This window comes from Physeter macrocephalus, chromosome 18 (genome assembly GCF_002837175.3).
Source record: "Physeter macrocephalus isolate SW-GA chromosome 18, ASM283717v5, whole genome shotgun sequence".
Classification (NCBI taxonomy): domain Eukaryota; kingdom Metazoa; phylum Chordata; class Mammalia; order Artiodactyla; family Physeteridae; genus Physeter; species Physeter macrocephalus.
The window spans coordinates 86,495,846-86,520,188 of record NC_041231.1 but is presented as its reverse complement, the minus strand read 5'-3'; the positions used below and the strand labels follow the sequence as shown (position 1 = coordinate 86,520,188).

General features: G+C 40.6%; 1 protein-coding gene and 2 non-coding genes across 3 annotated transcripts; 2 read left to right on the top strand and 1 right to left on the bottom strand.

Moving 5' to 3' along the window:
- Positions 1-2,841: 2,841 nt before the first annotated feature.
- On the top strand, positions 2,842-12,276 carry LOC102992867 (epididymal secretory glutathione peroxidase). The gene is made up of 6 exons (XM_007110737.2): positions 2,842-2,901; positions 4,114-4,275; positions 7,297-7,450; positions 10,260-10,377; positions 10,854-10,953; positions 12,070-12,276. Exons 1-6 carry the CDS (start codon positions 2,842-2,844, stop codon positions 12,274-12,276), a joined length of 801 nt encoding a protein of 266 aa, XP_007110799.2.
- Positions 12,277-16,138: 3,862 nt separating this feature from the next.
- On the top strand, positions 16,139-16,232 carry TRNAI-UAU (transfer RNA isoleucine (anticodon UAU)). The gene is made up of 2 exons: positions 16,139-16,176; positions 16,197-16,232. It is a non-coding gene; the product is annotated as a tRNA-Ile (tRNA).
- A 2,874-nt stretch (positions 16,233-19,106) lies between these two features.
- Positions 19,107-19,179, bottom strand: TRNAR-UCG (transfer RNA arginine (anticodon UCG)). The gene has a single exon. It is a non-coding gene; the product is annotated as a tRNA-Arg (tRNA).
- Positions 19,180-24,343: the final 5,164 nt, after the last annotated feature.

The following is a 24,343-nucleotide window of genomic DNA, read 5'->3' as shown; positions in this document are numbered from 1 at the left end:
TAGAGTAGAGAGACAAATGGATTTGAAATAAAAACTCAGGTGTATGGTCTAGGTCTACACTATTAATGAAACTTTGCTTGTCACTTCCCCTCTCTGAACCTCACTTTTCCATTGAAAATCTGAGCAAATAATGCCTGTTCTACCTTTGTAACTGGCTGATTGTGAAGGCTAAATGAAATCCTTGATGTGAAGGAGATTTGTCAACGACAAATTCTATGTAAACATAAGCAATATAACTTTAAAATGGCAGACTTAGGAGTAGATCCTACGTTTCACACTTGTAACCCACACTTGCAACACAGGAAAACCCTGGAGACCTGAATGGGGATCCCAGATGCCAATGGAGATTATCAAATTCAGGGAAAATATCCAAGTAAAACTAAATGGTGGACAAAAATCTCTAAATCATATTCAGGTGGTTGTAGAGGCTGTGATTGAATCTGGGATGAAGAGGTGGACTACATCTCAGAAAAAAACTGAACCTGTTTCCTCTATGATCAAAGGAACTAACACAAGAAACTTGGTGCTGATTTTTAGGTAGGATTAAGTCATTAACAGAGGCTAAGACAGAGAGTCTGAAAGGCTTTATTTGACTTTAAACTGCCACCCACTAGCTATGGTTAAGAAAGTTATCCTCATAAGAAACCTACCTCAAGGAAAAACTGGAGTCTGACTGGGGAAAATAGGCAGTGGAGACATGTTGATTTTTGCCATTCTATTTAAGATTATGGACTATTAGCAATTACAAGATTTTTAAAGTCAGGAAGTGACAGTTCTTATTGTTTAATTTAAATCTGGACTCGTTTTCAGACTTAATCTATGGCTCAGGTGACAAACATTTCAAACCTAAAATCTTGTTTCGTAAAAATTGATAAAATTGCATTCCCTGTCCTTTCAATGTAAATAAATATATAGATAATTTGGGGCAGGGAAGGTGGAATCCCCAAGTAATCAGTGTAATTGACCTCCAAGATCAAGAACCTAAATCCAAAGTGTTTCAAGGAATGGAGAGTATTTAGCTTGTCTGAAGAATGAGATTCACAGGAGGAGCTACTGAGGGTGAAGATTGAGAAGGAGGCTGAGGTCGCATCAGGAGCAATTTGGATACCATGCTGGAGATTCTGGATTTGATGCTATAATAAATTAGTTAGCCTTATTGGCTCACTATCGGTGGAGGGATATCACCAGACAAGTGTTCAGCAGCTCCAGTGGCAGCAGGTGAAGGAAAAAAAGCATTGAAGGGGAAGAACTTGGAAGAGAGAACACATGACAAGTAGGAAATTATTTAAGCATTCCAGAAGGGAAATGACAGGAATTTGACATGTGGCTCTGGTAGAAGGTATGAAGAGAAAGCAGCAGTTATATGATACAGTCAGGTAGACCATGACAAGAAGTGGCCCCATGTAGCCCCCTGCTGAGCATGAGCTCCTAAACCTTTTCTTCTCCGGGTCAGAGCTTTGTTTCCAGGGAAACTAAGACAATGGGACACAGAGACTTGGGAAGGCAGAGATTTTAGGCCACTTGACCTGATGAAATTTTCTCTTCTACTTTAGGAGTTAGTTATGGTGTGATGAGCAAAGATAAGTGACTAAGAAAGTAAGGAATTTATAACAGCAAGGGAGAAGCAGTGTGTAATTCCACGTAACTTTGGATAAGTCAGTTTTTCTATTTGGGCATCAGTTTCCTTATCTGTTAAATTACCGATGGGTGTTTACCTTGGGCTAAGTCCAGTGCTAAGAGTTTAAATGAATTATCTCCTTTATTTTTCAAATTAGTCCGATGAAGTTCATATTATTCTCCCAATTTCACAAATGGGACCAGAGGCACAGAGGGTAACTTGCCCAAAGTCGCACATCCTGGGAAGGATGAAGGAATTGAAGTACACTATTTTTGAGGCTTGATATTTTAATCTCCATAGGTCTTGAACCGTGGCTGGGCAAAGTATCTGTGGGTGGAAAGGGGCCACAAAACAGAAAACCTGTATAGCTGCCCTAAAGGGCTTTGGGAGCTTTGTGGCTGGACCAGCAGTCATTGTTTTGGGCTCCTCCCTCTAGATTAGAGGCCTCTGAGAAGATATCAGAAATCTGGGATAACAAAAATCTTCTGTTTTCCAAGAGAATTCATGGATACCCAGATTCCACCAGAAGCAAGAATTAAACCCTACTCAGACTTCAGTTTTAAGGAAGGGGAGGCAGCTTTTTACGTGAACCTGGAAGAGGGAGGGGGCTGGTTGGAAAGGAACTGAGAATTGGAAGGGAAGAATTTATCTTTCCAATAAATGTGGGAGTAAAGCTGAGCTGTCAGCCCGAATCCTGTGGGAGGAGGAAGAAGAGTGTGGGAAGAGTGGTAAAGGCAAACAAACCTGATCCTCTTCAACTAATGCAAATATTTTTCAACATCTCTTTGTTAGTCATCTCTTAACAGCTCAGTTAGTTGCTGAATTCACCCCTTGTAATTCTAAAGCCCTAGGAACCACATTCATCCTTGTTTTAGTCATTTTGCCTTCTAAGTCATCAGGCAACAGTTTTACCAAATGTTTTGTTGCAACAGAACAAATGTTGCCAACTTTCCAGTCTGTGGTAATTGTTTCCTTGCCACTCCTCCTCTCTGAGAGGTAGGAAAATGGCAGTGGATTGGGGACAAAAAATTTTTTAAATTAATATAAGAAGAGAATCATTGCATAGCCTAATGATGATAAAGTGCCATAAATTTAAAAGTTTGATTAATTCTACCCTTTAAATCTGAGATTTAAATGGAAAAAAAAACCAAATAATTTTTTTAAACTTCAAGGAGCTAATAATCTGATGAGGAATATACAACTGTTTCAAGAATCAGAACACAATGCATATTAAACATATTTTACCTGTAGGGAGAGAGGAATCAAAAATCAATGAAGTTTGGGTATGAATAATAAATAAAACAAGAGAGAAACCTTACAAGCACAAATAATCATGAATTTAGGAATATGATTAACTCAAACCTTAGCACTTGAGGTCCAAAAAGTAAAACTGTATTGTAGACAAGAGAAACTTACTGGTCAGTGCCCCCCCCATGAAGTTGGTGGGATTTAAATATGTTATTTATGTGAGAAACTCAGCAATTCCTAGGGCTCCAGGTCTGCATCATCAACTCATCTATTCTAAACTTTTGGCTGAGACTATTGAGCAGTGGTTGGAAACTGTTGCTGAATGGATGGGGGTTCTTATGATGGTTGAGAGGCAAAGCATTTTTATCCTTAGAGGAACTTGAGTCTCATTTCCATTATCCTTCTTGGGCCTTCGGGCTTCCAGGAGATTAAGAGGAGTGTTTGCAACTTCCTATACATTTATAATTATTTCAAAATTTTAAAAAAAATTTTAAGTTATTTACTTAAAAAAAAGCATCGCATTCAAAATGGCAGATTATCCTCCAGAAAGTTGTTGGCTATTAGTAGTCCTCCCTGCCCCCACCTAGTGTGTAAGAGCCTCCTATACCAGACTGACACCGAGACTGGGAACCTCCATTCTTTTGAACTTTGCCCAATCTGATAAATGCAAAATGCAACTATTCTTGTTTATACCTCTTTAATTACTGGTAAGGGAGAACATTGTATCCTACTACAGATGCCACTTGGTTTACTGTCTGGTGCCCAGGTTTCTCTTGGGCTGCTTGGTTTTTCTTACTGACTAGTAAGCACATGAAAGCATTTGTAAACATTGGTACAGTGAACATATTAAAGTACAAATATTTTTCCCTTCCTCAGGCCCAGTTTCCTTCTAATGGATCACATGTGGTCCATTCTTTGATTTTTTTTTAACTTACATAATAATATTAGGATTAGTATTTGGAATGTTTATGTCATGCCTTTTTGCAGTGACTTTACTGAGATGTCTGCACCTAGATACGGCTATCCACTCAGAAAAAATAGACAATAGTCTTCAAGGACTGTGGAGCGCTTGCCCTCACCTTTTCATAATTCCTTCAGAATTTATGTGAGTCCTGGGTCCTCATCGCACTAGTGAGCACTGAGTGCTCATGGGAGTGTGTGTAGGTAAGGATGTGGTTTGAATTCTACGTCCTCTTGCCCTACTCACGCCCCAGAAATCCTTGCCACCATGCAACTGGCCTGCATAGGCTTGGGCTAGTCCCTGCCAGGTTATCAAAAGGCTGCCAGGTACCCAACAACCTCAGACTAGTGATCTACAGACACTAGTCGTGACTGTACAGTTAAGGGCCTCCTATCTTTTCCCCCTTTTCCTAGCTGGCTTCGTGCAGTCAAATTCTAAGCTGGAGAAGGTGAGTGACCACCAGAGAGGATGGGGCAGGGCTCAAAGGTGGAGCCTTCTGTCCTGCTCCCAAATCTTGCCCTCAGTCCTTCTTGTAAGACTCTGACCTCTGCTTTCTCCCTCTTTGAGGGTTCCCCTAAACCTTTCTTCTCTTCTCCTTGAATTTTCTTCACTCCTATGAATGGGTGTTCCTTGAGTTGAATATGGGTAGGGATGAGAGTGTCTTTTTACTGTGGTGCTTCCTCCCCTCCTTCTCCAGGTAGAGGTCGCCTGGATACCCCTCCAGCCACATCAGTATGTGCATCAGAGCTGAGTCTGAGGCATGGGGCAGTGGTGGGCATCAGAGTGGCTGGGGACCAGGGTTTGGAGGAGAGGCTGAGTTGAGTCATCTCAGATGCAGCTAAGCAGGAAACCCACAAAGTGGTGGAAAAAAAGTAATATGGAAGTTTTAGGGATGGATAAAATCAGAGAGTTATCAGAGAAACATAAAACATATGGAAAAAAAGTAATTGGAGGCCTGAAACAGCTGGATCTGAAATCAGGAGTCTTGGATTCTGGCCTCAGTTCTATTTCCAATTCATGGCTCAGTTGCCTTATTGATGAAAATGTTTATATGGCAGTGGCAGGAGCAGTTCAGGGAAGAATAGCAATGAACTAGATGACTCGGAAGCAAAAAGGAATCATGAAGTTAGGGGCAAGCGAACTCTCATTTACATAGTGGGTTATCACTTTTGGCCTTAGACAAGTCAACTCACCTCTGTTAGTTTCTGCTTTCTCACCACAAATGTGTGTGTAACAGTATCTACCCACCTGCTCACCCAGTTACTGGGTAGGTAAGCAATAATTATTATGCATATAATGTGTTCTATAAAAGGCAACTCTAGTAAGATTTTCTTCCCTCTTGACTAGATAGCCTCCTGAGTGATTTCCCTATTTTTGAGAGTTGATATGGTTTTTATGTTATCCAGTGCTGCCTACTTGGGTGTGGAGATCCTGGGCTGTAGAATTTGTTTAATAAAAGCTGAGTCTGGAAGTATTTGAGACATATCATACAGACTTAAATAAATGTGAAACAGCAATGAATACCAGGAGTAAGCTGGATTGGACTAAGAGGAGTCTTCAAGTTCAGAGTCTAAGTCCCCACGTTCTGGTACCCAACATGATTTTCAGTAATTTTCATTGCAGTAGCATGGGGGGAAAAAAGGCAAATTCTTTTTTTTTTTTTTTTTTTTTTTTTGTGGTATGCGGGCCTCCCCTTGCTGCGGCATCTCCCGTTGCGGAGCACAGGCTCCGGACGCGCAGGCCCAGCGGCCATGGCTCAAGGGCCCAGCCGCTCCGCGGCATGTGGGATCCTCCCAAACCGGGGCGCGAACCCAGTTCCCCTACATCGGCAGGCGGACGCGCAACCACTGCGCCACCAGGGAAGCCCAAGGCAAATTCTTAAAAATGTTTAGCTTGGAACCAGGCATCAGGGAGATAGGAATGGATGCTATGATACACTGTTCTCTTTATACATGTCTCAGTTTTGCTGGTGTGTGTACATGTGTATGCATTTAGGGAAAGGTGCGAACGCCTGCATAGAGAAAATGCCTCTCTCCTCAGGAGCAGAGCTTAAGTAGCTACAACCTGGTATGCTAGGGATAGAATCAGTGGTAGAATTTGGTTTGGTTTTGTGTTGGATCACTTCTTTGGGTGGGGGCAGATGGTGTTTGACTAAAATCCTTTATAGTCCATTGCATTTCCAGGGAGTCTAGTTTAATCCCAGTTTAAGTCTGGACCTTTCTTATCAGATTAGGTCCTTCCCTCCTTTCTCTGGTCAGTACCTCTCTGCCTTTTTCTCACTGGGTGGTTTGGACATTAGCTTTCTTCTCATAATTCCGGATTTTACATTCCCTATATTCCATAATCCATTTGTAGTGGCTTCCCCAATAGAGGGAAAGAGATCAGGATGTGCTGGTGAGCACTGTGGAGTCGGCACACTTTGGGTACTGCATGCACCCTGCATGGATAGAGACAGTGGAGGGATAGGATGAGATCTGCCTGTAGAAGAATTTAACCTAAGAACAGGCAATGGTGATTTCACGTGGAGCTTATTTCTGTTATGTGGAAATATGTTCAGATCTGATAAGATATAGGCTAGATGGAGCTGATGATGAAGGCAGGTATTAGATACCACAAGCACAATGGGTGAGGAGCTGGGTATGTGCTAAGTTGGATGCTGCTAGGCAGATTTTAGTGACCTGTTCACAGATGCATTTTTGAGCTCTCCATCTCCTTTCTTGGGAGCTACAAAAAGTTGGAATTTCACAGTATTGGTTAGTGCATTGAGAGAGAAAATTACTCAAGGTGGGGGTAATATTAGATTCTAGAATGTTAAACCTGGAAGGCCCCTTGAGGATCTGATAGGAGTCTAGACAAATGTCTTCATTTTACCAGTGGGAAACAGGGCCAAGGATGAGAATTGCCCAGGTCCATAAAGAAATTTAACAATAGAGCTGGCTTCTAGTTCCCCAGGAGAGTTCTTTCTACTCCACCATGCTGATGAGTGGGGTAAGAAGTCAGAAGACCTAGGGAAAGTTAAAGAAGTAACAAGGCCATCCTAAAATACTTAGGCAATTTAAAACCTTCCCTTCACTGAAGGAGTCAGGCAAGATGCCTTCAACACAGAGACAAGGAGTAGCCTCACTTTCATAGAAGCATGAAAGGCAGTGCACTTTTCTGTTTGGCTCCACTTACTTCCAGGCCATCCCATTCCAGCTCATGAATCTCTGCTCTTTTCCATTCATCCAAGCAGTTCCTGGTATCTCACCTCTGCCAGGATAATAGAGAGACTTGACTGCTTGTTGCGCAAAAAACCATTGCTTTTCAAGTCACAAGACCTAGTTTCAGTCTTGTCATTGACACCTTAGACAACTCTTATTTGTTTTCTGGGTCGCAGTTAATATATGCATTATTCTTTGAGTGCTTTGAAAGGTTATACTGATGTTAGGAATTATTGTTACTAATATTATGATTTTTAAAAATCTTCCAGATGGATTGCTACAAATATGTGAAAGGTACCATCTATGATTATGACGCTTTCACTCTTAATGGAAAGGAATACATTCAGTTCAAGCAGTATGCAGGCAAGCATGTCCTTTTTGTCAATGTGGCCACCTATTGTGGTCTGACAGCTCAATATCCTGGTAAGAGTTCATAAACAGATCTCCTTGGGACTAAATTTTCCAGCTCATTATATTCTAAGTCATGTTGGAATTATATTCTAATTCTAATTATATGTATCAAAATAAATACTCATGATCAAGTGACTTTATTCCCTGATGTCAGGAGTCAGTAAACTATGGTCCACAGGGCAAATCTGGCCAGCCTACTTTTGTAAACAAAGTTTTATTGAACATAGCCATGCTCATTCATTTACAGATTGTCTGTGATGGACGTTAAGCTACAAGGCAGAGTTGAGTGGTTGTATGAGTGATGGTGTCAGAGACCATCTGAAATTACTATCTGGACCTTCACAGAAAACGTTTGTTGACCCCTTCCTATGTCCTGCCTCTGCTTTGCTCCTGAGATTTCCAGGAGAATCAACAATGTATCTGACAGCTAGGAGCCTCTCTGAATATTCAAGTCTCCTTGGTAAATACAGGAGGTAGGATTGATGTTTTTGAGACTTTTCCAGGGTTTTACATGTAACTTATGAAGACAGGGAAAAGGGGAAAGGGGCTTTATAGCTGGAGCACATTTGACTAGAGCAAGGGCTGGTAGAGGAGGCCATAAGAGCGGCGAACACTCCCTCTCCAACCTCAACGCCTCCTTTAAGTGTAGTTTTTCCCTCTCTGTACATGACTCGGGGCGGAATTTTATCTTTCTCATATCTTAGGCCATGTTGTCTGAAAGCCAATAAATAATGAGCAGGATTATTTCTTTCAGAAACAGATGCACTTCTTATATTTGAACTAATAAGAACTTTGATTTTAAATTTCTGATTATGTTATATTTTGACAAGGTAATATATTCACAAGGCTCAAAATTAAAGGAATAAAGAAGTTTAGAGTGAAAATTTTTTCATCTCTTTCCCCTCCCTTCAGGTGACCAATATTATCATGTTTACAAAATATATGGGTATTCTTTTTTTTTCTTTTCCCCCAGTTGATAACATATTATAAATACAATTTGCAAATTTGCTTTCTAAAATTAATAAGGTACCTTGGAGTTCAGACCATTTCCTCCCTCTTTTTTAAGACTGAAGAATATTCTACTGGACCATACTTCATTTTACCAGTTTATAGGGACTTTAAAATCAATTTATTCAGTTCCCACTCTGTACATAACAGATGAGGTAACTGAGAAATAACTACTCAAGGACTGGTAGACATGTTTCCTAATTTATTGTCTCTTTCCTAGAGGAAGTGATTACCTACAGTGACTAAAGGCAAAAGTGGAGGATGTGGGGAAAGGTACTAGGGAACCATTTGGAAACAGGAAAGCAATCTCATATTGCAAAAATAAATAAATAAATAAAAATGAAAGGACTAAGAGGAGATATCAGTTGACCCCGCTGGCTGAGCAGAATCTGAGTGGGACTGGTTAGTGTTTGCTAGGGGACTGAAAATATCTAGCTCAGAAAGGGTGAACAAAGAAGACAATTATAAAAGTCTGAGGAGACAAATTGGAAAACTTGGGGAAGAAGGCAGTTGGAAGCTTGTGTTTTGGCATACCAATGAGGGTTTTTAGGTAGAATTCATCTTTAACATCCTGAAGACTGTTGAAGAACACCAGGAAGCTCAACTTGGAATTTCTCTGGTTCTCTTTGCCCCTGTCAGATTTACCCACACTCCACCCAGGGTGAACCAGCTTGTGCAGAGGAGAGAAGCACATTCTCATTGTGTGTCCCTTTTTCTTTTAAAAAGAAAGATTCAATCTACCAATTAACCAACCAGGGAAGGCAAACTGATGAGCAGTGATGTTTAAACGTAGTTTTGTTTAAAAATCACCTGATGAGCTTTTCATTTTTTAATTGTGGTACAAAAAGACATGACATAAAATTTACCATTTTAACCATTTTTAAGAATACTGTTCAGTAGTGTTAAAAATATTCATTCTTGTGAAACAAATCTCCAGAACTTTTCCATCTTGCAAAACTGAAATTCTGTACCCATTAAATAACAGCTCTCCTTTTCCCCTTCCCCCCAGCCCCTAGTAACCACCATTCTACCTTCTGTTTCTATAAATTAGACTATTTTAGATACCAAATGTATTTGTCTTACCTGCAGTATTTGTCTTTTTCATGACTAGTCTATTTCACGTAGCATAATGTCGTCAAGGTTCATCCATGTTGTAGTATGTGACAGAATTTCCTTCCATTTTAAGGCTGAATAATATTCCATTGTATGGATATACCACATTTGTTTATCCATTCATCCATTGATGGACATTTGGGTTGCTTCCACTTCTTGATTTTTATGAATAGTGCTCCTATGAACATGGATGTGCAAATATCTCTTTGAGGCCCTATTTTCAATTCTTTGCATATATACCCAGAAGTGGGAATGCTGATCTATGGTAGTTCTATTTTTAATTTTTGGGGAAGCCTCCATACTATTTTCCATAGCACTTAAACCATTTTACAGTCCCACCAGCAGTGATCTGGTGAGCTTTAGAATAATAAAGGTGACTGGGGAGCCATCTCAGAAGAATGTAATCAGAAATTTTTCTGGAATGGAACCTGGGTATCCCTATTTTTAAGGGAAGGCCCCCACCTGATTCTGATGTGCTGCAGATTTGGGAAATACTGCACTATAACATTTTGAATACATGTTTGGAGATCCAGTATCTAGTTTCATCCCTGCCAAAAACAGTCTTTCTGACCTAGATACTTTTTTTTCCTTCCCTGGGCCTCTGTTTTTTTCCTCTGTAAAATGGGTATCTCTAAGGATCTTTCTCTACACAAGGAGGCTCTCTAGCCAGGCCGCCATATTGTCCCTTCTCTACCCATAGAACTGAGTGCACTTCAGGAGGAGCTGAAACCCTTTGACCTAGTTGTGTTGGGCTTTCCCTGCAACCAATTTGGAAAGCAAGAACCAGGAGAGAACTCAGAGACCCTTCCAGGACTGAAGTAAGTGCCTGCTTGAAACCCTATAGGGGTCTCTGTCTACCTTTCCTCTGTTTCCAGAGGTGTTTCCATATTGGGGACTTCTGGGATGGGTAGTGGGTTAATAGGCTTAGGGGCATCTGCAAACTGATTTTAACTTTGGCCTCTGCTGATATGAGTCTGGCAGTGTCAGACACTCTCTCCCCCTCTCTGGGAAGTGAGAACTGGATGGACCACGGAGGAGCAGGGGCACAGAAATAGCTCCTGGTATTGCTGGTACAGAAACAGTGCAGGGGGACAGTGATAGGATGTGGAGTAGAGAAAAATAAAGTGAATCAGGGAGCCCAAAGTTTAAAAATGGCCTTATTTTCCCTTCCCAGCCCTGTTTTCTATATCTCCACCTCTCTCTCCCCTTTCTCATGACCTCAAATTCTGGTACCCCATCATAACTTTCTCTCATATATTCTGGAGCTTCCTGGGAACATTATGGTTCATTGCAGGTATGTCCGTCCAGGAGGAGGATATGTACCTAATTTCCAGCTCTTTGAGAAAGGGGATGTGAATGGCAAAAAAGAGCAGAAAGTCTTCACCTTCTTGAAGGTGAGTTAATCACTGACCTAAACCTCTTCTTCCCAAATATTCCTAGCATAAAGTTGATGTGGTAGAAATGGATCCAAGGGCACCTGCCTGGAGGTGGGTTTGGACTCTTTGGAAGAGATCTCCAGATTAGCATAGGGATTGGGGTTTAATTTGTTAGTATCTATGATGCTCTGGCTTTGTGTGGTGGAGAGAGTTGTGTAGAGTGGCACCTTTCACTGGGACCACTCTCTTTTGTTCATTGACATTCATTCATTCATACATTCAAGGTATACTTATAGAGTGCCTGCTATCTATAAGGCAGTTTTCTAAATAATAAGGGTATAAAGATGAATAGAAACAGTCCCTATTCCTTCATGATTTCATACTGGAGAGGATGACATAGAAATCAGGTATAATACAATGTAATAAGTGCTTTTTATGAAACACTGAATCTTAGATATAGAGAATGTGAGAGCTGAACGGGCCCCTAAAGATCATCAGAGTTCAGTGTTCTTAGATGCTGAACTGTGGGCCAAAGCTGGCCTATGTTGAGATTTTTATATATTCTCAGTAAATTGAAAAAATAGGACAATATAAGGAGGATTTCATAAACTCAACTGATTTACAGGGCTACCCTTTATTCTAAGATTAGTACCTATATGTAATTTATTCTTATAATTATCTTTTTAGAACTAAATGGTGAAGCAATGATGTTTTTAAAATTTTCTCTTATTTGACAAAACAAAATGTTGGAACTCCTATTGGTCCCAAAAGATATTTTTGAAATGTTACTGGCCCATGGAGCATCAAGACCTGGGAAACCACATTCTAATCTAAACCATTCACTTTGCAGAAAAGGAAACTGAAAGCTAGAGAGGTGACGTATCTTATTCATAGCAGCAGGATTTTGTGATGTGGTCACAGGGAGAAACAGAAAGAGGGAATAGACTTTTGCTATAATATCTACAACATTTTTGGTAGTTGGTATCTTTGTGATTCAGAGAATATATTAGTAATCAGAGGAAATGAAAATATCTTGATATAAGAGGGAGTAGATTACCTGTGGGTGAAAATAGCCTGAATCATCCAAGAGCAGAAATGATACTGTCATTTCTCTTTTCCATCTCTCTGCTGCAGCAATTCTGTCCTCACCCTTCTGAACTTACGGGCTCAATCAGACATATATCCTGGGAACCCGTCATGGCCCATGACATCCGCTGGAATTTTGAAAAGTTCCTGGTGGGACCTGATGGAGTCCCTGTCATGCGCTGTTTCCATCAGGTTCCAATCAGTACAGTCAAGTCAGATATTCTGGCATACCTGAGACAGCTCAAAACCAAATAGGAAGACCAAGTTGGGGGCAGGAGCCGTCCTGCTTCTTACCTGAAGACCTGTTCAAAAAAAAAAAAATCCATCTTTTCACTACAGTTTCTTCCTAAATGGCCTCCACTTGACTAAATAACATCTACAGTGCCAAAATTCCCACTCTCTACCAAGTAGATTTATATTCAGAAGGCTACTGCTATTTCCCCTTGCAAGAGTAAGTGCGTGAAGAAAAAACAGAATGGAAACCCTAAATCCTCAGACATCTGTTACAAATTTAATAATGCATATCCATCAAAGGAAAATCATCCTTCCATGAGGAAGGTTCAGTTTGTCACATCCTGAAAAAGAACGTTGCTACACATTCTGATTTCTCCTTCTCTCTCTACCCTAAAGGTGTAGAAATAGCAATGGGGTATATAGCCATACAATCTAGGTTCCACTTCATAACGTATTTCCTTCCCCATGTAATGTCAATTTCCAAACATTTTCGGATCAGTCTTTATCTGTGACACCCCGCCCACCCCTGCCCCCACTGATCTGTCACTCTTCTGTAGGAGCCCTAGGTCGAGTGGGAGCAGGAAATTGCCTCACATGAAGGGAAGGACATCTTCACGATAGTGGGACCTGGAGACTCTTTCTAATTTGGACCCTACAAAAACTTTCCTATGTCTGATCTTTACTGTATTCAGATTGTGGCACTTGGGCAGAGCACCCTTTGAAGGACAGGCTTTCCTCTCTCAACCTTAGAGTCCTCAGCTTCAGAACCAGCCCTGAACCTATCTCCAATAAAATGTTTTCTGCAGCAACTGGGATCAGTGTGGTGGTTTTTAAATCCTATCCTGTGCTCAAACTCGTCATATCTTTCTCTTCTTCCTCACTGTGACTGTCACAGATGGTGGATTGACCAAATTACCTGAACCCCCTGGACAGAAGGATTTACCATCCCAGGTCCTTGAAAGGTTGTTACCTGATGGCTCTCAAGTCTCATCCCTCTTTAGGAATTGTCTCAGGTCAAGGTCACATTTCATTTCCAGGGGCAGCCTGTATGCAATTATTGGTCAACGAGACGTATAACAGCCACGATCTGGCTTCTCAACTTAGGACAACTCTGAAGGACCCATTCCAGTGGTGGAGACCCCCAAGGGGTAGGCAATTGCCCTTTTGCACTTGTACTGCAGCCCAATTTTTCCCTCTGACAAATTCTGATTCTCTTCATTGCTTCTCAGGTGTTGTCCCTGAGGTAGTGCCCCAGTAAACTTTCTTAATGCAAATCCCCATCTTGGAGTCTTTCCGGGGAACCCAACCTACAATAGTTAGTATCAAAAGTGATCTGAGAAAGAGGATAATAAGATGAGATTTTTGAAGCTGAATTACCCACCATGTGGTTGGTAGTGAGGGGATTGGTGGAGCACAAACAGCCACTGCACAAAGTAGCAGTTTTTAAAACTTTCACCAAACCTGAACTGAGATGCCATACTGGTGGATATGCACAAGAAGATGTGATGTATCAGGTGCTTGATAAATATGGGAGAGCTGGTAATAATAATGTAATAGAATTGTATAGTTGTTATTAGAAGAAATTGATGCCTTGGAGAAAGATGATTAAAGGCTGAGGATGATATCTCATCAAATAAAGGCTAACTGTGAAAGCCAGAGTGTCTCCATAATAGGATATAAAGAACCTCTCATATCCTGCAACTCAAGAGAATAAAGAGCTAAGGTTCAGATCCAAGATTTAATCATAAGAATAGTAGAACTCCAAAGTGGGTTAAATTCTCAAACTAGATTATCTTCTATGCCTAAGTCATGGCCTTGATTGGAAAAGAATAGAACCTTGAGACATTGAATGGAGACATCTGGTGGGATGCATTAGAACATCTCAATCTCCAGATTTCCCAAGATCCTTTGAGCCTTTTAAAAGTAGCCCAGTCCTCCTTATTAAGGATTCTTCCTTGAAGACAATGCAGAGACCTCTCCTCTGCCCAACACGTGCCTCTGCCGCTCACTCAGCGTCTTTCCCATATAGAACTAAATTCTAAGGGTTCTGGATCAAGAAGAGAACTCAAAGTTAGCTGAAGTAGAGTTTACTGATACTGGAGCATTCTCCAAAAGTATAGAATTTTTACACACTGGCAAGAACTCAACATACTATTGGGATTATCCTGCTTGAAAAAGAAATGGCTCTCACTAAATGTGGTAAGAATGCCAGGACTCTTGTGATTGATGGCAGAAAGGAGGGATCAAAAGCTCAGAAAAGTAGGCATGCTAGTGGATTTACCATGTAACGCTGGAAAACCCACTAGATGAATGTGTCACAAGAGGGCCAAAGGACATTCTGTTTGAAAAAAAAAAAAAAGTAATATGCTGGGGAGAGGGGCACCAGCCTCACTGAGAAGTTCTATGATGAGTGTCCTCTACTGGCGCTGGGCTGATGGTATGAGATTCTGTTACAGAAGTAACTTCACTGACAGCAATGGGGATTATAGGATACTGAAATAATTCAGGCCAGAGATAGCAGCACTCAACCATCAGAATCCGTGAGAGTGTGTGTGTGTGTGTGTGTGTGTGTGTGTGTGTGTGTGTGTGTGCGTGCATGTGCATGCCCCAGGAGTGGGTGGGCAAAATTACTGTAATGAGAGACAATTTCAGAGTGGTAGCCAACTTTGCAGAGTGTTTGAGATAATTAATAAAATACAGCATCCCTAGAAGCAATATAGATGGGCAGTCAACAAGCATATCACTGTCTACACAATTAGAAGAAATTGAGGATAGATAATCAGGAGACTGAGGGCAGCTGCCCCAGTTAAAAATAAAATCACAATATCTTGCTCAATTTCTGATCTTAAACCAGTTTTCAGACCTGAAATTTTTGACTAAAGGAGAAGCCAAGTCCTGAGGACCCTGCAGTGCCACTGCAAATATGTAGAATATAATTTCCCCATTCCTTTCCTAAAGGGACTTATGACCATTTACTCAATAAGCATAAACTCAAGAAAGAGAAATACCCTCACATTTCAAGGACTGTTGGAAACAAGGTCCAAGTTGATATTGATTCGGAAAGACCCAAAGTGTCATCATGGCCCCCCTGTTAAAATGGAGGTAATAGGGACCAGGTAACAAATGGAGTTGTGGCTCAGGTCTGGTTCACAGTGCGTCCACTAAAAGCTTGAAATGAACTACAACAAATATAAACAATAGATTTCTCTGAGTATGAGGCTTTAGAAAATGTTCAAGTTATCTTTGTTTTTCAGCATTTCCTTAGTATGCATTGCATCTGTACATTTATAACAGTGGTTTTTCGAAAGGAAATATTAGCTCTGAATGTTTCAGGATAACAACGTGTTTTAACATTCTTAGGTTAAAAAACAGCGAGTGATCGGGTCGGGGTGGGATAGGTGGCATCTCAAGCAGAAGAAAGGTCAGTCGAGCGGAGCTCAGAGTGGAGACGGGGAAACTCAAGAAAGTAGAACCGCTGAGATGAAAAGTCCGCGGGAATCCGGAAGCAATGAAAATGCACTGATTTCTTACAGCTGGAATACACACTCCTAAGTGGAAAGCTTCCTGCCTTTGTGGAATCAATGTAATTTTTTTTTCATTCAAATGCTTTCAAATAACAGTCTGAATTTAGAGAAGCCGTGGGGAATCTGAGCGGAAAATCAAGATAGAGATAACTGCGACGCTCAGCCCCTGCAGCATCTCTGTACTGTGGGGGAAACGGCTGCAGATTGGCAAATACCAGGGATGCCTTGATTGCTGCTTTTAATCCCATTTGTGGAAGCCCCATATCAGAAGGTGCCATTTTGTTCATAACATTTAATACCTTTAACAAAAATACCGTCTTCATCTGTGAAAGTATATTCACTTATACCTCTCCAACGTGGCTCCAGTGGCGCAATCGGTTAGCGCGCGGTACTTATAAGGCGGTACACTTGTGAGCGATGCCGAGGTTGTGAGTTCGAGCCTCACCTGGAGCAACTTTTACTACTCTCCAGCCCATACAACGAGGCAGGCCAAATTTGAGGTCACCCCCCGAAGAGATCAACTGTTGTGATATCTGTCCTACATCTTGCTTGTGATTTTTCTTAAAATTCTGTCTTAAAGTCATGCATAACAAGTACCATCCTGCTGAGTGTGGTGCCTGCCTTCTTCCAACACTTTGGCAATTTATCATTTGACACTTACCAAGACGACTGTTCACAGTATTCAACTACGTCTGATTTGTCAATTATGTGAAATGCGGACGATCTTGGTTTTTCTTACAAGTCTTTCAGTGGAAAATTTCCTGTCCTTGAACCAGCTTTCCTCCGTTTCTCCACTCCTCTGGGCTTCCTCTAGGATGCTTATTACTCTTTATAAGTCCATGCTGCCTGTAGATATATCGGAGATACAGGTATTCAGTCTCAGAAAATGAGTTGAGTCAGGAGCCTATGTGTCTGTCACTTAATCTCACCTGGATCTTAAACATTATCAGAGTCATCCTGAGACACGGACATGGAGCTCTCCGGCTTTACAAAAGATTTATAATTGCCTGTGCGCAAGTGCTCAGCACTGTCAGTTCTTTTTCAGCTGCTGCTACGTTTTGGAGCGCTTACGTTCTCCCCGGCCCCACCCTGAGCTGCCCACCAGGTACATGTGGGTTCGAAACAAGACTCACAGACCAATTTAGATTAACGCTGGTAAAGAAGTGATCATGGATAACTTACTTACCAAGATATACAATAGACATATCAATAGGGGCTATTCAGAGTGTTGTTTTTAGTGTTAAATGAGATAATAAATTATTGATTGATTAATGGCCACAAATTCCTCCCATTATACATGTCCCTTTGCAATGTGGTTCTGCAGCAGCTACCATTAAAAGGCGGAGTCTATTTCCCTCCCTCTTGTATGTGAGCTGAACTTGTGCTTTGGCCAATAGAATGCTGTGGTAATGGTGTTGTGGAAGTGAGATTGTGAGATTTCCAAGATGACCTCAAGAGTCTTACAACTTCCCCTCTTTTTGTCTTGGGACCCTGAGACACCATGTGAAGAAATCCCACCTAACTTCCTAGAGGATGGAAAATCATGTGGAGAGTAAATCCCTGCCATCCCAGCCATCCAAGCCACAATCCCCAGACTGAGTGGAAACATTTTGGACCATCTGGTCCCAGTCAACTGCCAGATGACTGCAATTAATGAGTGACCACAAGCAAAACCAGCAAAAGAATTGCCTGGTTAAGCACAGCCCAAGTTGTTGAACTTCAAAATTGCAAACAAAATAAATAATTATTGTTTTAAGCCACTAAATTTAGGTGAGGTTTGTTACAAAGATGTAGATGACTGATAAAGGCATTTAGCATGGAATAAAAGTCTATAACAAGCAAACAGATTAAGTAAAAATTACCCACAAAGAAAAGCCCAGAAATCTTCAATGCTGAATTCTCCCAAACATTTTTTAATTGATATTAATTCTTCACAAACTCTTTAAAATTCGGAAAAGAAGGCCATATTACCCTGATGCTAAAACCAGACAAAGACATAATGAGATAAGAAAACTATAGATCAATATCTCTTATAAACATGGACACAAAAGTACTCAACAACATATTAGCAAACAAAGTCCAGCAACATATGAACAGGGATTACAAAAGGGCACGAGGAAACGTTTGGGGGTGATGTCTATGTTCATTATCTTTATTGGAGTGATGGTTTCATGAGTTATAAATATGTCAAACTATAAGTTTAAATATATGCAGTTTATTTTAAGAAAATAATGCCTCAATAAAGCTGTTTAAGAGGTACATTCATGGGAAAAAGCTCATTACAGCATTCGGCAAGAGTAGTTGTGGATTTTTTTTTTCTTTCTCTCTTTTTTTGTTGTGTCTGATTAGAAGAGTTGTGTCTGATTAGATTTATTTCTTCTTTGACTATTTTAAAGAAGTCCCTGGTAAACGAAAGGATGTGGAATTTTCTCATTAGGAAGACTTGACAACTAAGTCAAAATATTTCATAGTTTAAGACTATTTAAAATCGCGATTCCTTCTTGAATCTACTTTGATACGTCATATTGTTCTATTAATTTGTCCATTACATCTAAATATTTAAATGTATTTGGCCACATTCTTTCCGCTTGTGTAGAGGCTGCTCCCTCTTTGTCCTAATTTGCGTGACTGGCCTCTTCTCACAGTTTCAGGTCTCTGTTTTAACCCTGGTTCCTCAGATATTGCTGAAAGTCCAACTAATTCATCCCGCACCGTGCGGGAGAACCCACAGGAGGTCTCTGCAAAGGCCAGAGAAGGACCGCGCGCCTCTCTGGAGGCAGCCACCTGAATAAGGGGCGGGCTTTAGAACATCGTTTCTCTAGCACCTCTAAAATGTGGCAAGTTTTCCTTTCGCAAGGGGGCGACATTTAAACTGACTTCAAAAAAACAAATCTCTCAACATAAAGACGCGTTTTCAGCGTCAAATTGCCGAGAACCAACTGAAAACCAATGGAAGAGTGAGGGTCGTCTCACGCTAAAATAACAGAGACGTCCCGGCACTGCCTGACCAGCGAGCAAAATTCCTTGACATTTGTTCCCTGTCGCACGCACCTCGCTCACTGTGCTCACCCAACCCACTAGAAGAGGGTCACAGAGACCAGGGCTGGCGCCTTTCCCTATTCCCACACCTGTGTGCCTGTCTGGCCAAGGACTTCTAAACTACGAGCGCTGGATGCAGGGGGCTGGCGCCGACCCCGACCCCACTTACTGAATCAATCATACCAGAGGGGTGATCTCTGGAGTGCTCGGATGCTATAATTTGGAATCTGAGAGCTGGGACAGTGATGCCTGGGAAAAGCGAACCGGAGCGTGAAAAAAGGGAACCTACAACCACGAAGGGATTCGAACCCTCAATCTTCTGATCCGAAGTCAGACGCCTTATCCATTAGGCCACGTGGTCCTGCGAGGAGACAGCTGTGGAAAATATTACAAGTGTTGAGACTCTGGACTATTTCTGTATTATTTAGTATTGATATAATTCTTACGAAGAGAGGCCTTCCTTATTAATCTTATTTAAAAGATGGTGTCATTGATACAAAAGCCAAGTAACTTCTCCAAGAAATTACGGTAAGAGGCTAAGGCAAAATGGAAATTCCGCTTTTCTCCAAACTCCTGCCCTTAGTTTGACACCAAATTTCTTCTCTGAACAAAATTTTACACTTGCATTGTGTTGCCTCTCTCAGCCGGTTGCATTAACCTGTAACGAAATAGAAGGAGAAAAGGACTGAATGTCCCTCTGTAATCACGGCTACAAACGCTCGGTTTACCTTCAGAGTGAATACAGAGTCAAAATTAAGACCCTCCGGGAATAAATGAAAATCACAAGAAAGACCCCTCCTGCCACCCTCTCAGCTGGGCGCCCAATCCTGCCAAGACTGCTTCAATTAGGGTTGAATCGAGAAGCGTCTTCCTAGGCCTGGCCCCTCTTGGAAACCACGATGAATAGACCCGCTGAATACCCTCCAGGGAGACCTTTGTTAAAAAGCCCAATAGCTGCACTTGCGAGCAATTAGAAAATGGCCCTCCTCTTGTGCAGCCACTGGGTTGCGGTGTTGTGCGGCTCAGAGGTAAGGAGCCAGACTTCAGGTTAGAAAGGCGGGGTTTTGAGTCAATTTGTGGTGCTCGTATATTTTCTTTCCGGCACCTCATTTTCCCCAGCCGCCCTCATCTCAGTGGATCCCGATCCTCCACTAGTGATGGCGCGGGCGAGGAGAGAACACGGGTGGTGGGAAGGCGCGCTCGAGGCTGGCCGGGTTACTCAACACCGCCTGCTTTGGACCCTTTTCCTGAGGGTGCTGTGGGCGTGGTGAAAGCAACTGGGTTGGAATCCGAGGCATCTGGGGAACTTCATCCCCCATTATTAGGAACTGGGAGGGTCGGATTTTGGTCTTTATCCAACCTGCCTTCTCAGCACATTCTGGCTCCCGGCCCCCCAAAGTCGGTTACATAGGTTTTGCACAATTTAGAGGTGCTGGACAAACAGTGTTTTCTCAAAAGCGCTTCTGAGCAGCGACTGCACCCTGAGGAGGCTGCGCTCTTTCTCTTGCTTTCCAGGAAAGCACCAGCCCGGTTCTCTGGGCCACATCAGGTCAAAGTGACAGACTGTCTGGGGTCTCTCCTTAACCCAGCCTTCAGTAAGCCTTCCAGGAACTGAAATCTACAAGATGCGAAAGGTTAACCAAAAAAAAAAAAAAAAAAACCGCAGAAGAAGAGTATTCCAGAAGGTGGATCAGAATGTGCAATGGTGTAAAGAATTTTGCCCAATTAATTTGAAATTTTAAATGAAACAGCAATTCTGCAAAAAAAAAAAAAAAAAAAATCAAAATTTTGCTAAAGAAGAAATAGCAAATATGAATAGTCCTAAACCATTAGATGTATTGAATAAATAGTCAAAATTTTTTCCGCAGAGAAAACTCCAAACCCAGATATTTTAATCTGGAAGTTCTATAAAATATTCCAGAGACAATAATTTCAACTGGACACAAATACTTCCAAATATAGTAACAGAGGGAAGCCTCTCCATCTCATTTTATAAGCCTACTTTCATCCTAATATCAAAACCAGCATATCAAGAAATTAAAGGAAAAAAGTTTTGTTCACCTCCGTACAGGCAGAAAAAAGCATTTGATAAATTTCAGTGTCCACTAATGGTACAACAATTTGGAAATAGAAGGAAAGTTCTTTAACCTGATTTTTAAAATACAAAAATAATCTGCAGAAAACAATACTTAAGGGCAAAAAATTCAAAACATTCTGTTTGAAATTGGGAACACATGGAGTAAACCAGGAACTGCCACTTCTATTCCCTACTAGACAAAAGGAGAGTAAAAAAAGGTGTAAGGAAGAAACAGAAATGTGTGGTTTTTTTTTAAACAGATCGTACGCTTGTGTATAAAGATCAACCAAAAAAATGTATTATAGTGTCAGTTTTAACACATTTTCATGACAGCTATAAAAATTTACAAAAACAATTATATGCAATAAAGAAAAATCTAGAAATCACACAGAATGAGATGTTAACATGATAATATTTCAATAACAAAAAAAATTCCAAAACAAATACAACATGGTATCATCTATAGAAATCACAAACTAAGCATACTAAATAATCTATTGTTTTATGGATACATATATAAGTAGTAAAACTATTAAGTAAAATCAAGGGAATGATTATCACAAGCATTAATACTGTGGTTATCTTAGATGAGAGAGAGGTGTAAAGTGGAGTGGGGCAAATGGAACTTCTAAAATAATGGCAATGTTCTCTTTCCTAATTGGTGACTGTTTTTCTTTTTAAAGCAAACTACTTTTTTTAATTGAAGTGTAACAAACATTCAGGAAGGTGCCCAAACATGAGCATATACAGAATACTTATATTTATGTAGGTATATATCTGAATACATATTTATTAATATATCACTGAATATTTACAAAGAGAACATATCTATGAACTCTCACTCAGATCTTTTGTTCCAACTTATTGCCACTACTTCCATCAAATGGGATCCAGAATTAAGTTTTGTCACTTAGGCTGTGTCAAGAAATAGAACATTACCAGCACACCAGAAGCCCCTCTCACGTGCCTCCTAATGACTTTCCTCATAAGGGTAACCAGTCTTTTGACTCTGATATCATCTATTAGGTTTGCACATTTTAATAACATATAAATAGAATTATACAATAAGTACTCTTTTATGCCTGGCTACTTTTGTGCAGCACTATGAGATTCATCCATGTTTTTGCATTTAACAACATTTTTTGTTGCCATATATATAGTCATATTGTATGAATATGCCACAATTTATCCATTCTAGTGGTGGATGTATGGGTTGTTTCCAGTTTGGGCATATCATGAATAGGGCTGTAAGGAACACTGTTGTATATGCTTTTTTGTGGACTTGTGCACAAATTCCTATTGAGTATTGTAATTAAGAAGTTGACTCCCTTTTTGATATTTACTGATAGCTTTCAAGACCCATCACTCTCACTCACATCTAAGCCAGCCCATAAGAAAGTGCTTAAGCTCTCTCAGAGGAAAGATCAAACCACGCTAGTCCTGGTTCGCAGGAATCTTCACCCCCCAGCCCACCCTCTAACCCAATAAAAGCCAAAGCTCATCACCCTTCCTTGCTCTTCCAAGCTGTTTTTGGACTTACCTGTGAGCCTCCCCTGCTCTCCCCAGAAAGTGTCATTATGTGAGTGATAAACATTTTCATATCCTCTTGGTGCATGTGTAGCATTATCAGTCTTGCCATTTGAATCATTTGGGTACAGTGACCATTTCATTTCAGCTGAATGACTGCAAGACAGATGTGTACTTAGGAATGGACTTACCTGAGTCACAGCAAGTGACTTTACTACAAACACTTTTGCAAGCAGCATATGTGATTTCCATATATCTCGAATTACATGTAAAAGAAATGGACAAACTGAAAATGGGAAAAAAATATAACAAACTAGATAAAAAGATAGATGAAAAACAATTATCTATAACCCAACAAACTCAGCTGTTGAATGCAAGACTCTATTTCAACACTATAGAAATGCTAGTGCCAGTGGGGCTAATGAAATATTTTTTATGTTGATTCAGGTTTTCTTTTATTTATGGAAAGTTTTTTTTTAATTGAAGTATATTTGACCTACAACACTATATTAGTTTCAGTTGCACAATGTAGTGATTTGATATTTTCATTACGAAATGATTACCATGATAACTCGAGTTACCATCTGTCACCATACAAAGATATTGCAATATTTTTGACCATATTCCCCATGCTGTACATTTCACCTCCATGACTCATTCATTTTGTAACTGGAATTTTGTACCTCTTAATCTCCCTATTTCACTCATCCTTCCACTACCCTCCCCTCTGACAGCCATGGTCAATCCATGTTGTCGCAAATGGCAAGAATGTGGGTATTCGACACCTCTCTGAACCCCTCCCGGGATAACCATCCCGTATTTCCCCAGAAAATGACCCTCGCAAATTCACTTGCCTTTTTGTGATGGGAAGAAGAGAGTTGCGGAAGTTTAAACTAATTTTTAGGGTTCTGAATTTTTCCGGGGTCAGGAGGAGGCAGGGGGTACTGTAGTTCTGTTATCGGACAATTTCCTCATCCCTTCTCAGGGCTAAAGAAATGTGCAAAGGAGGCCAGGATCTATCTATCTATTCGAACCCAGGATCTATCACTGTTTACAAGATAGGCACTTTAACCAACTAAGCCACAGAGCCTAGCAGTGAGTGGGTTTCAAAAGTAACTTTTATTGAATTCATCATTTTTCTTTGTTCTTTTGAGAAATATCCTCATATCTTCTTTTTCTGTCTTATTCATATGCAGTTTGTGCACATTTCAGTGGCTGAACAAAGGGCCTGACAATGTGATGATTACTATGACTCACAGCAACACAGAAGCTAAAATGATGCCACAGACACCACGTCTGGGTCCAGACTTTGAGTGAAAATATTGTAATACCTTACATTTCTGTAGTACTTTATAATTTGCCAAAAGCTTCTGAATTTATTTCCTCTTTGAACATCAGTGACAACCCCAAATGCTGAGCATATTATCATCTTTATTTTATATTCAACTCCAAAAATGTTTAAGGACTTGTTCAAGTTTGTTCAGATAGCGAACCACTGAAGTTAGGACGAAGTCATTTTCTGATGCTAACTCAATCACATTGTCAGTACAGCATTTTTGCAGTGCTGCAGAAACAAACAACCCCAAGAATAAAAGTGGCTTACCATAACAGATACTCTGTTCCTGCTATTTGTCCATCATGACTCCGCCCAGGATAATGGAGCCACCTCAACCTGAAACACTGATGGCCTCTTGACAGAGGAAGAAAAAAGATATGGCAAATCAAGGACTGTTTCTTGTTTTGTGCCCAAAAGTAACAAGTCAAGTCTGCTCACATTTCATTATCCAGAGTGAAGTAAATGAGTCAAATCTGATATCTGTGGAGTGGGGCAGTATAATCTTACCCCAGGAAGAGAAAGTAAATACTTTTGAATAATAATAATTTATCACAAGTACCATCTAATATTGTTTCTCATTTGCCA